The sequence below is a fragment of the Seriola aureovittata genome, chromosome 11 (genome assembly GCF_021018895.1).
Source record: "Seriola aureovittata isolate HTS-2021-v1 ecotype China chromosome 11, ASM2101889v1, whole genome shotgun sequence".
NCBI classification, from domain to species: domain Eukaryota; kingdom Metazoa; phylum Chordata; class Actinopteri; order Carangiformes; family Carangidae; genus Seriola; species Seriola aureovittata.
In genome coordinates this window covers 22,187,591-22,200,256 of record NC_079374.1, presented here as the reverse complement: position 1 = coordinate 22,200,256, position 12,666 = coordinate 22,187,591, and the positions used below count along the sequence as shown (strand labels likewise).

At 38.6% G+C, this 12,666-nt stretch overlaps 1 protein-coding gene across 1 annotated transcript; it reads right to left on the bottom strand.

Moving 5' to 3' along the window:
- Nucleotides 1-1,262: 1,262 nt before the first annotated feature.
- On the bottom strand, nt 1,263-12,627 carry parp14rs1 (poly(ADP-ribose) polymerase family member 14-related sequence 1). Its single transcript, XM_056388728.1, has 17 exons — nt 12,451-12,627; nt 12,221-12,321; nt 11,619-11,649; nt 9,932-10,192; nt 9,054-9,278; nt 6,716-8,952; nt 6,227-6,457; nt 5,817-6,038; nt 5,498-5,576; nt 4,995-5,141; nt 4,633-4,695; nt 4,276-4,452; nt 3,647-3,877; nt 2,930-3,544; nt 2,709-2,845; nt 2,361-2,535; nt 1,263-2,068 (listed from the first exon to the last, which is right to left on the bottom strand). The coding sequence occupies exons 1-17, from the start codon at nt 12,623-12,625 to the stop codon at nt 1,785-1,787; spliced, it is 5,391 nt and encodes a 1,796-aa protein (XP_056244703.1). The 5' UTR covers nt 12,626-12,627; the 3' UTR covers nt 1,263-1,784.
- Between the last annotated feature and the right edge of the window lie 39 nt (nt 12,628-12,666).

The following is a 12,666-nucleotide window of genomic DNA, read 5'->3' as shown; positions in this document are numbered from 1 at the left end:
CAGGCTTCCAGTTTGTTAGTTACATTAGTTTTCAATTGTTCAGCTGTTGAAAGGAAGAGATGTCCCATGAGACAGATCCTTTCAAGCAGAAATTAAAAAAAAAAAAACAGTGTAAGAGACATATTCATTTAAATCCCGTAATAAAATCCAATCCAGTAAATCCTGCAAGCAAAGGTGTTAAAGTATTATCAGTAAAACTGATCTATGTACATTAACAGACATTATTATATTAATGGAATATGACAATGCACGTAAGTAAAACTTATTCTAACTACTTTCCATACTGTTAGGTAGTTTAATCCATAACCACATGACGTATTTTATGTGTTTTATATACATTGTGTGTAAACTATACACAAAATACACTGACTGAACCAGTCTTCCAAAAGGAGATGGTGAATAAACAGTGGTATGATCATTCTGTCATGTGAAATGCCGAAAAGTAACCCTAACCCTTTTCATGTTGGCAACAGGGGGGAGAAATATCTATACACATATGCAGTATGACCTGCAGGTGGAGCCAGAGAGTTAAGCAGAGTGCTCACCTGGACATGTTAAGCAAACAGTCTTATGCAAACAAATGAGCACTTACACATCAAAGTACATTACACATTACCTTACATCAATGCAAGGGCCTGAAAAAGTTTATGATCAACAGAGGTGACTCACTTCTAAGCTGTGAGGAAACCACAACAAAGTGAAACATTACATTGTAGAGTGAAATTAATATTAAATTTACCTTAAATGTAATTAATCTCGTCAAAATGTCAGTTATTTAATTTGTAAATATGTACTTGGTTTTATGTGACATCTCTCTCCTAAATTGAGAATGTGAATTTATTGAACAGCAAAGCTACTTACCGCCCTGAGCTTGAGAAAAGTGATTAAACAAAACTTTGGTGTCTGGATTAATATCCAGAGTTTTGGTGTTAAAGGTTTGGGAAAAAATAATATACACACTGACTAGAAAACTTTGTTTATTAAGAATTCTGGCAACTGCTTTGCCAACAAAAATAGGAAAGTTGGGAAACTTCTCATAATTGAAGAACTGGGAGTAAAAAGAAGTTTGTTGTTGACAATTTTCAAAGGGAGGGGTTCGGCATACTCTGCTGTTAAAAGTTAGGTGATGGAAAAGGCGTGTACATTTATTAGAGAAAAAAATTGAACTGACATGTATGTTGCTCTAATAGACAACAATTGGATACAAACATAGAGCTTGAGTAATCCACTTTATAGTTAAATCAAATAGAAAGAAAACATGCTCATGTTAATGCTCATTTATTGGAACAACAGTAAACTTTCAATTTTCCTTCCAAAAACAAAAGTGATTGCTAAATTGATTTACACATGCATACACAGACAAGCTTTCACTATCACATGATCCTGGAGGAGAGCTGGTAATTTCCATCAGCCTTAAAACTCTGTGCACAACGTCCAGTGCAATAAACATACAGGCAAAAAGATCTGTGTTAGCAAAGAAACCCTCCCCTCTTCTTTTCACTGTTGAATTTCTTCTTGCATGACCACACCATGGTATGTTCAGAGAGACATTTTCAAGGCACTATATGGATCTGATTACTTATACCTAACCCTTCTGAGCATTACTGACTACTTGTAAATCAAATGACCTCTATACTGTTACATTCATTGTATATTTAAACCAAATTGTTTAAGTACATAGGAAAACAAATGTATTAATTAACTGCAAATAAGAAAATAATTATTTTGTTTAGAAGGCAGTGTAAAGTGTAAGGCATTTGCTTTGATCTCAGTGCATAGTTGTGTTACTTGAATGTAATCAAATATTCAGGACAAGCCTGGGTGTCATGGAAGATAACGTACATGCTGGGCCTGGCCTGATTGTCCACGACACTGTCGTACTTATGAACGGAAACGGCGCCCTTGGCTGGCGGTACGATCATGTTTTGTTTTCCAAGAGTGAAATCTCCCGTTAACACCCGGCAGAGATACATGCTCTTCTCACCATTTTGATTCGGCTTGGAGTAGGTGTTGCTAGCAGAGTAACTAGCATTGACAGCAAAGTATGTGCCATTTCCATAACAAGCAGCTGAAAATGAAATAACAGCAGAAAGTTGTTTAGTTAATCTCTGTGAGATACTAGCTGCAATTTCATCCATAAATATAAAGACATAACTGAATAACAACTGGTTATGGATAGGATAACTTCTTTCAAAATGTCTGTTTATTGTTATTGTTCTGTTGATACTTTTAATGAGTGACTGAGGTATAACCAAACTGATTTTAAAAAATATGCTTGACTGGTGTAAAATCACATGTGTCATATTGGATTTGTATTCTGGTTTGAACATTGTCTCATATTTTCAACATAAACTTCTCACCATTCTTTCCTGCGTAGCTCCTGTTGAAGCCGTAATGGTTGATGTGGTTCACGGTGGTGTGGCAAGTGCCATGGAAGAGACGTTTCTCGTTGTTTTGATGACCGTTTCTCTGATCCATCTCACGCTTCTTGATCTGTAGGCTCTTCCACAATACAGGGTTCTGGATCCTCTCAATCTGAGAGGAGGGAAAAGAACATCTTTAACTCCATGAAGAATTAATTGGCTGAGTACCTGCCTGCAGGAGAAGGAAGTCGGTGGCTTCATGACCAACTTTCTACTCAAGTATGTGGCAATAACTGGATTTAAAACATAATGCATTAAATACAGAGCATGTTAAATGTGGACTACCTTAATAACGGTTAGATTGCATGAAGCCTGGAAAAGTTTTAGGACTTCATTGTACTCTTCTGTTCCAGCCTTGATGGTAACTGCATGACACAAAGTGTTGGCTGGCATAGCATCCCAGTGCTCAGGTACATCTTCATCTAGTAGCAAAATAAACAATTTAGTTTTGATTATAAAAGCAAACAACAAATGAAAAGTCTGCATCCATCCTACTAGTGGAATACCTTTCAGCTTGTCAATTCTCTTTATCTGCAGGGTACGTCCCTGGCTATCAATGGCTGGTCCACTTGGAATGGTGATGGTGTAGTCTTGTCCTTGGACTGTGACTTTTATATGTGTTTTTTTATTTTCCAATGCTTGCTCAAGGTTGAAGTTGGTCATTGAATCAAAACTCTGAAACTGTAACCCTTGCTGTTGGTACTGCCAGTCTGCCACTGTGCCCGCCAGCTCCACTTTCTTCTTCAGCTCCTCCTCATCCCTCGCCTTTACCAGCATGTCTTGGATCTCCTTGGTGGCTTTCAGTACATCCTTGCTCATTCCCTCAATGGTGATTGACGCTTTCGCCTTCTTGCTTTCCGTCCTTATGCGCACGCCCATAGTCTTCTGCATGACATCAATGCGCTGGTGGTCTGCATCAGAGAGGTTAAGGATGGCGTATTCTGAAATCAAGTTCGTATCTTGCTCTTTGGTTATCAGGTTGTTGATCCACTGCTTGGCTGAGTCTACTTGAGTCTGCGAGTCACCGCAGATGTGGAAGCAAGCTGGGTCTATTTTCAGAGGCTCAATGACAAAATCTCCTTCTTTCTGTGATTTGCTGGCAGTGTCACTAATAAAGAATGCTGAAAGAAAAGATTTCAAGCTCTACATTAGAATTTAACATTCAAAACTGATTAAGGATTGAGGATTATGAACACCAAAACTTTTCCCTTCTCTGTACTCACATTTGATTTTGGTGCCAATGTTTCCCAAGAACCCGCCTTTATCCTTAGTGTCAGCCTTAGATTCAGTAGCTTCTCTTTGATGCATACTGTTGTAGAACTCCTTCAGCATTGGTGGTTGGAAAATAACTACCCGAACTGTCTTCAGAGGGGCAGTAGGGTACTGGCTCAGTACACCAATCACTGCATCCAACATAGCATCTGCCACCTGCTTTGCCTGTACATTGCCTTGACCTAAAATGGTAAAACATAAATTTCAGACTCTTACAATAATCCATATCTGCAGCAGGGCAGAAAAGCATCACCAGAATAAAAGTGGACTGTTAAAACTTGTAAAAACACACACTAAACAAGCAGTCTTGACTGTGATTGTCGTATCTGAAACAATAAAATTAATGCATGACCATTTCCTTAGATTCCTATTTTCTTTTCTGTGGAATGGACAAGTGAAGAAAATCTTTCTGAATACAAATTTATTAAATCCCAACTGAGTGCAAACTCCATTTATTCCCTGAAAAAATAAATACGATTTCTGTGTTTTATTTATATAAAACCTCTCAACTGAGATGGGCTTAAGGACAAAAGTAGACTTTCCATGTAATAAACTACATAACTCTGCTGACAAATCTCACCTGTGCCAATGGCAGGGAATGAGACAGAAGTGTATGAGTTTTTCAAACACATTTGGAGAGCCTCTGTCACAACCTTATTGATTTTTATTGGGTCCGTCTGTCCGACCAGGTGGAGGATCTTCTTACACTTTAGGTTACCTGGCTGGGTCATTATCATGCCTGAGTTGGGCTGGGCACCTAAAGGTATACACAGTGGATTTGAATGATTATTCAACCATTGAAAAAATCTTTTCAAACCAACCTTGTGTTATGATGTGCACTACAGAGATTAATAACTGACTCTGTGTCATTGCCAAGCAAGAATATTGTTATACAGTGGCTGGTGTCATAAAAGGATATGTGTAGATGGTTCCTTACCAAGGTTTTGGCATTCTGCTTCAACAGCCTGACCAGCTGCATCCAGAATAGCCTTGGATACTCCTAGGGAAGGGAAAGATAGAAAAGATCATATATCATATAAAATCAATATAAAATAACTGAAGAGCATGATTACTGTGAGGACTAATTTTTTTTAAATATTGATGTTAAACAGAATTCAGGTGTCCAATTTGTTGCCTGGATGTTACTTTTAAAGTATTATCCACTATCTATCCAGTGTGTAAACATTTATATACAGATCTAAAGCAGAGCTAGAATCAAGTTTGATTTTACGTATGGATAAAACTGAAATTATAATTACTCAGCATAATTTAAGTATTCCAGTTCCTGTGGTCATTTACCTGATTTAAGAGAGAATCCTTCATTGGAAGAGTTGACAATGACATCAGTCGTCTCCTTGGTGATGTCACCTGTGACTACCTGTATAGCCACTCTCCCCATGTTGGTCTCATACATTCCTGAGCTCGAGACAACTTTAGAGAAGGGACCTTGTGGCAGCAGACACAAGTACAGGATTAACAGCAGTGCTACACAGAGTAAAGCTTTTTGTTAAATAAAATGCTTCAGTATTGATCAAATTACTAACTAGTTGTTGTCAACAAAAATACAGTATAATTTGATAATTATTGAGGCATTTACATAATTTAATAAGTGAACATATGAAGCATTTTTAGTTACAATTTTATAAATTCTAAAATTTATTTTCAGGTTATTTCTTTTTTGATCAGTATATAAATAAAATGTTTAAATCATTTAACTCCACTCATTATGTTTCTGTAAGGAACCCCTGTTAATCTGAGCCTTTCAGGTTTGCACATAAAAATGATGAAAAAATGTTGCCTACCCAGACTTTGTGGGGAACTTGTGGACACTGGAGCACCTGATGCATTGGGGAACTTCTTCTTAAATTCATCACTAAAAACCTGTGGACAGAATCAGAGAGACATTGACTTCCAAAGCACTCACAAATATTATGAATATGTCAGGATAATCTATCAAAAACAGAAACATATGGATTGACATAATTGACACTGTCTATTTGTAAACAGTGGTGATACATTACTGGTTAATATTGCTGATTTGTCATTAAGTTCACTTCCCTGTTAAATTCTTGTTTAGCACTCTGAGCACAAAAGTATTAGAAAGCTTCTTTTGTTTCTTACCTGGATGGTCTGTACATCTCCTGAGTAAAGGACGATAACAACCTTCTTCAGGTGCTTAGGTTGTTTCTTACTGCTAAACGCTGAGATTTCATTGAAGATCAAAGAGGCAACAAGGTCTCTTGGGAAACCCAGGTTTCCAGTGCCGATGGCAGGGAAGGATATGGAAGTCAGACTGGTATCCTCTGCCTTCTCCAAACAGTCCTTGAAAATGGCACTCAAGATCTGTAAGGCCAAGCATATATGCTATTAATATCTAGGTGCAAGATGTTGATTTATTAGCGCCTGCAAGTAAGATGTGATCCTGTGTCCTCAAACTATGCACAAAACAGCTGAAAGCAATTTATGTTATAAAAATTACATCACAAGCAGTGACAAGCCAGAGGAGCCATAGCCATGCTATAACAGTTTACCTTTTCAGCTGTGCCCTGTCCTTTGTCCCAATGAGGTGCAACTGCATGAAAGACGTGTTTGCTCTTCAGGTTGCAGCCTTCAGTAACAATGATCTCACCAATGTTTCCACTGGCATTCTTTGCGTTTACCAACTGCTGAAGTTTGGGTCCAGCCGCACTCAAGATGGCATTTGAAACTGCCCCTTTGTTCAGTGCAAGATCTTCAAACACAGTATTCACGGTCACCTCCGTCTAAGAAGTGGTAACAGAATTTTATCAGTTGCATGTTCTTCATTCTACAACATGTTTTATAGACAGTGAGAGCTATAAAAGACAGTCAGAAAAGAATCAGTCAAGACCCAACCTCCAATTATGAGGATAACCTAGAACATGAGGTTGGAGTCAGTAGTTAATGCTACATACTCGTCTTCTGTAGTCCCTCTGTGGGAAGGTTTCGCTCTTAAACTAATTGTTTAATCTTAGTAAAAGATAATAAAAAATCCAAATTACCGTGGCATCCTCGATTTGTCCTTTGGTAAGAGTGATATCAAAGCCCTCTTTGGTCTTCACTTGACCCAAGCAGTTTTTGTCAGATCCAGCAGATCCAGCATGTTTCACAAGAGACTTGGAGGCTTTGGTTGGAAGAATCTGCTGAGAATGACTGACACCATGATTTCCAAACTCGCGTCTGACAGCTCTCTCCATAGCCTGAACAGCAGCATCGTCAATGTTCACCAAATGGATCTTCTTCAGGGTGTCATCATACTTCTCATCACAGTATTCATTTACGCCTTTGATGATAGTTATTGCACACAAATCGAGAGGAAAGCCTTGGCTTCTGCTGATGGCGGGCAGGGCCACAGAGGTGCAGCCATGCTTTTCAGCAAGTTCTAAACTTTCTTTAACAGCTCTTTTCAACTGTGCCTGAGCCTTCTGGGATTTAGCTTGATCAAATGTGGGTCCCACTGCATGGATAACTTTTTTGCAACAAAGCTTCCCCGCCGCATCAGTTATGACACAATCTCCAGGCTTCAGCTGTCCCTGCGAACTTATTATTTTGTCACAATCATCCTGCAACTGAGAGCCAGCAGCTTTCAAAAGTGCTGCTGCAAGACCCCCACTGTGCTCCAAGTTACGATTAGAAGCATTGACAACTGCATCCACAGGGTAACTGCACATATCTGCCTTGCAGACGGCTATTTCTACTCCATCGGATGTCAGAAGCTGATACACAGGTTTTGGAACTTGGGCAAAGTCATCCTGTCCACCACTAGTCTCATCAACTAATTGGACCAAGCAGCCGGTGTCGTTCAACAGTGATGAAACATACATGGTTTCTTTATCCTGGAAGAACTTCTTCACTCCAGGCTTGGAGACTTTTAAACTTTCAAAGAACACAGAGGAGACCAAGTTTTCAACCAAGGTCTTGCAATTTACGACATCAACTCTAGAACCACTTAGACAGATGGCCTCATTTCTGTAAGACACCACCACTTGCTCCACAAAGGTTGTGTTGAATTTTTTAACATATTCAACTATGGCATTGGGCTTGACCACAACAATCTCTTCAACTTGAGCATTTTGCTTTAGGAAGTCTTCAAGATCATTGTTAACTTTTATAACACTTTCCTTGTAGCCAGACACCACGACTTGTTGACCAGTGGTTTTGATTTGAAGTCTCCTGCAGGACCTACTGTTGGCGTCCTCTAACTGATTGACCAGATGCTGCCACTCTGGCTTCTCCAGGACATGACTATCTTCAACATCAATGTATTGAGACATTAACAGCTTTCCCAGATGGTCTTCAGCATCAACCAGATCTCTATCAGAAGCAGCAAGGAGCTGCACCCTCTGTGCAGTGATCTCAAATGCTGCATTTATTCCATTAGATGTGAGGAGGGCATTTGTTAGCTCTTCTTGTTCTTCTTTCTTCAACAAGTCAATCACAAAGTTATCCATTTCTAATGTCTGTCGTTTTAATTGAAGTATTGCTTCACATATAGCTCTGTTTGCTGCAAAAACCTCCTCACTTAAGCCAGTTACTGTCAAATCCAGACTGTCTTTTCTGAATGATATTTTGAGTTCTGGGTACACACGTAGCAACTTGTCCTGAAGACCATCTTGACACAGGATGTTGAAAATTGACGGTGAGACTTTGATCACTTGGGTTATGCTCAATTTCTCCCTCTGCACCCTTTTGACAATCCTGTTAACGACTTCACGAAGAGTTTGCTCAAGGATGTTGACATCATCCACAAGGCCAACCACTGATAAGACACCACTGGCTTTATCAGGCACTAAAACCACATCCTTGTTCTGTAGCGTCTGTCTGATGTTCTCCTCAGATTCTTCCCATACCTCTGGGTCCGGCTTAAATTTTAGGGATTTGAATTTTGACACAGCTTGTGCAAACGCTGACTCTACAGTATCCCTCCATTGTTTGATGTTGGCTTTGGCATTCTTTTGCTTAAGTAGTGAAGACGTCGGGCTCAAGCACACAGTAGACTGGCCAAGGTTTACTTTACAGAAGTGTTTAGCTAAGTCACTGTGAATGGTCTCTGCTGCTGATTGATTGACTTTGAGGTATCTCCAGACAGCATTGTCAATAGGTTCAGAGATAGCAGCAGGGAGTTTTAGTGATGGCTTGTCTTTGCCATAGAGGGCTGTTCCCAAAGATTCATAGAAAGGATAAACTCTGATCTCTTTCTGTTTGATGTGATGCTTCTTATTCATGATTTTCTGAACAGCTATGGAAAAAAAAAACATTCAATGTCAAATTTTCTAGAATTCATATAAAGGTGGTAATCTCTGATTTTGTCAAATTGCACATATACTGAAACTGCACTACCTTTATGGTTTTGAAAGGTGATGATGGCAGACTGTTCCGCTTCATTAAACAGCACATTTTCCACATCCCCACCTTCCTTGTCAAAGTACATTTGGAGGAGATCTTCATTAAAATTTTGTACATCTTCAACCGCAACCTTCTCTGTGACTTCAAGGGGCCGGACTGATAACCCTTTACTTGTGAACATCCTGTTTTGAGGACATCTTGTCACGAAGTATGTGTTTTCTGTGAGACAGTAATAAAAAGTTATGGTATTTAGACTTTTCATAAAATAACACAAACAATAAAGACATCAGCCATACCAAGACACTTGATAAGAGGATTTGTGGATTCATACAATATATTCTGGTGAAAAACACAATTTAAACATAATTTTGTTCACAAGAAAACTCAACATGGTCCCTTTAATGTTAACTGATGACCTAATGAGAAGTACAGTAGTTTGCCATGTTCTATTGTAAGCACATAGCGCATCAATAAAGTATAATTTGGTATACACATCTGGCACATATTTTCTGCTGGCAAAAAGCAGGAATTTGATATAGTCTACCATCTATTTATCTGTGCTGCCTGGGAAACTAAAGGAATTAAGTGCTTTCTTTCCACTTGCAAGAGCTAATTTATAGGTGTAATCCATAATAGTGTTGTGTCTCACTGCACTGATCATGTTTGTAAGTGCTGTCAGTTGTCTGTCAATGTGTGCCATGTCATAAATATAGAATCACATACATTTACTTTTTGGGGTTTTTTTTTTTTTTGCATTATTTCTAAATGCTTAAGATTGTACAGAGGTATGCTAGAGATTGTACAGATGCATCAATGATTGTTTGTAAAACAGAAACATCACACACACATACAAATACACACTGAATGCATACCTTTTCCAGTCTGGAAAGAAACCACAGCAGAGGAGATGGCAGGAATGACTTCTAGTATGAACCCTTGGGAGGCAGATGGAGAGTCAAGATCCTTTAAAACATTCTCCACCAACATCTCCAAAAACTCCTGGCTAAATGTCTCTCGAATATTTCCTAAGACAGCCGAGGTGGAGCACAGCTCTTCTTCTTCCTCTGTCTGAACTTCTGCTGCAGGTCTGAGTTCATCGGCACTTGACTGTTCGTTTGGTGCAGCAACCTCCGCTATTAATGAGACATGAAGGTTAATTAATTGAACACAGAATTTTCAAGTTAAATAATATAACCCTCAATAACAGAAGAAAATCTCTATTTGTGGGAGGTTCATTCCAAGTGTTTCTCATACATTAGATTTATTTAGGTGGCCCACCAATAAAGACTTCTCCACAAGTAAAACCCATTTTTAATGGATTGTTTTACTATTTTCAAAATTTAAACTGGTGGTTACGTTAGTGCAAGTTTACAATATACCTGTGGTAGTCTGTGGATCATTTTCTGATACAGCCCGTCCTAAACTAGACTGTAAAGTTATCAACATTTCTTAAAGCACAATACTTGTGTTTATGCATGTCTTTATAGCCATTTGACTACCTGGAGTCTGTTTCCATCCTGTCAGCACTGACCTTCAGAAAGAAGGCAAGTGACTCACCAGCCGTATTAGATCGATCATCACAGTGACTTAAAACAAGTCAGACACTACAGGGCTGTGGTAATTTATTTTCATGTTATTACTATATATATGAAACTTAACCAAATACCCGAATAGACTACAATTAAGCAAAAGAAAAGGGGAGACAGAGAAAGATAGTGAGAGTGAGCGAGACAGAGAACGAGGGAGAGAACTGAAACTTAAACTAACTTTATTTGTGCTATGTAATGCATTTGTGGGGTTAGTAGTAAGCTGGCCTGACTCCTACAAAGCCCAATATGAAAGTGTAGGAGAGTGCAAAGTTTCTCAAGAATCTCTTAGTTTAGTTATTTAATGTATGATTAAAGATGATCAGAAACAACATAAAAAAGGTCTGGGTTGAAAAACAGTGAGCCTCATGTGTGCAAGCCTCTCATGTTTTCATAGCAACACATTAACAAGCACATTGCCGATAGGATCATGTTAAGATGGTGACTTCTTGTGTTGAGAAATGAAAAGCAGTCGTCTAAACCTCCAGGTACTGTTTTTTGAAGAATACCTCTAAGTTTTCACCTCAGTTTGGTGCGAAAATTTTCAAATGATCACACATAAGTGTATGGATAGTGCTACTTATACCCACATATATTCAACAACATTAATAAGGTTAATAAGTTAAATAACAAACTTTTTTGTCAACCACATGCATTCATATGCATGTGCAAAAGTTACTACTTAAGAATAACTTTCACCGACTAAAATATAAATGATTTTCATTTACAGTATGATTTACAAATTCATGGAAACAAAATCAAAACAGGGAACTGAATGATGGCTAGTTCATGATATAATTGTATTATTATCTACCATAAATTGGCAGGCTTGTGTGTGTGTGTGTGTGTGTGTGTGTGTGTGTGTGTTTATGTTAATGTTTTGAGATTGCAAGTATGAGTAAATCTTGACATTTAGTCTGTAACAAACAAAACAGCATTCTTACAGAGTAAGAAACATATTGGTGTTACTTACACTTCTCGTTGAGTTTGTCAGATGGAGCTTCCTATACAGAATAAACAAAAGCTTACTTTAGTCAGGATTTAGCATTACTGTGGCATCTCGTGTAACCAGTTTCACTTGGCACAATGCTCCAAATGCCAGCTGGTTTTAAAAGGAATACAATTGGACAAATTATCAGTGTCTGTATCAATAACTCCCTTACACAAAAATGTGGTTTGTACTTCTGGTTTAAGCCTCTGTAACATCCAAACAGCAGGAACTGACAAGAGCAGAAATCACAATATGCAGCACCACCTTGTGTTTATGATGACTCACGTGACCATCAGTGAGATAGAAAATGTACAGGGGCAGCTCTCTGCCTTTTTTATTCTCATATACTGCTCGATCATTCTGATTATAAGCAGGGGGAGGGGTTTGGGGGGTCCACAGCAAATGAGGAATAGTAGGAATTAGCTCATTTAAGGTTAAGACATAAAGGGAATGATTTTTTTCCCCTTGCTCTGTGACCTCCTCATACAGGCCATATAACACGTGCCCATTATAAATGACACGACGTACCTTGTACTTAGATGGGGTATCATGAATAATCACCACAAACCTTTGTTCTCACTTACCTGTGCTGTTTTCTCATTTGGAGGTAAGCAGACTGTCATCTTCAAAACACCTTTATCCAAATTGATCTGATGCGCCTCTTTACCCAAAACATTTTTCTGGTCTGTGAGACAGTTAAAAAAAAAACATTTGAACAATCTCAGAAAATAAGTCGATTTATAATGATGGTGGTAACATTACTTTCTCTTGATTAATGACAAAGAACTGGTCGAGTTTATCGGACCAAACTTACCCTTCTCTTTGCGGAAGCGCAGCATCGCCGTCCCGCTGCCATTTTCATAGTCAACTTCACAGTCGCCACCGTTAGATTTCTTACTTTGAAAGTATTTGACTAACTTATTTTTCAATCTCGGTATATTGTTTTCTTCAAACTCAACGAGCAGAGTATAGGAATACGCGTCGGCCATGGCTGCTGGCCTGTCAGCGTCTGCACTGTCTTAGTTTCACT

Excerpts from the sequence above, each read along its gene's own strand:
- parp14rs1 (XM_056388728.1), bottom strand. The coding sequence starts at position 12,625 with ATGGCCGACGCGTATTCCTATACTCTGCTCGTTGAGTTTGAAGAAAAC. Across the intron at positions 6,458-6,715 it reads GACAAATCGAGGATGCCACG|ACGGAGGTGACCGTGAATAC; the intron begins GTAATTTGGATT and ends ACCACTTCTTAG. Across the intron at positions 5,577-5,816 it reads GAGATGTACAGACCATCCAG|GTTTTTAGTGATGAATTTAA; the intron begins GTAAGAAACAAA and ends TTCTGTCCACAG.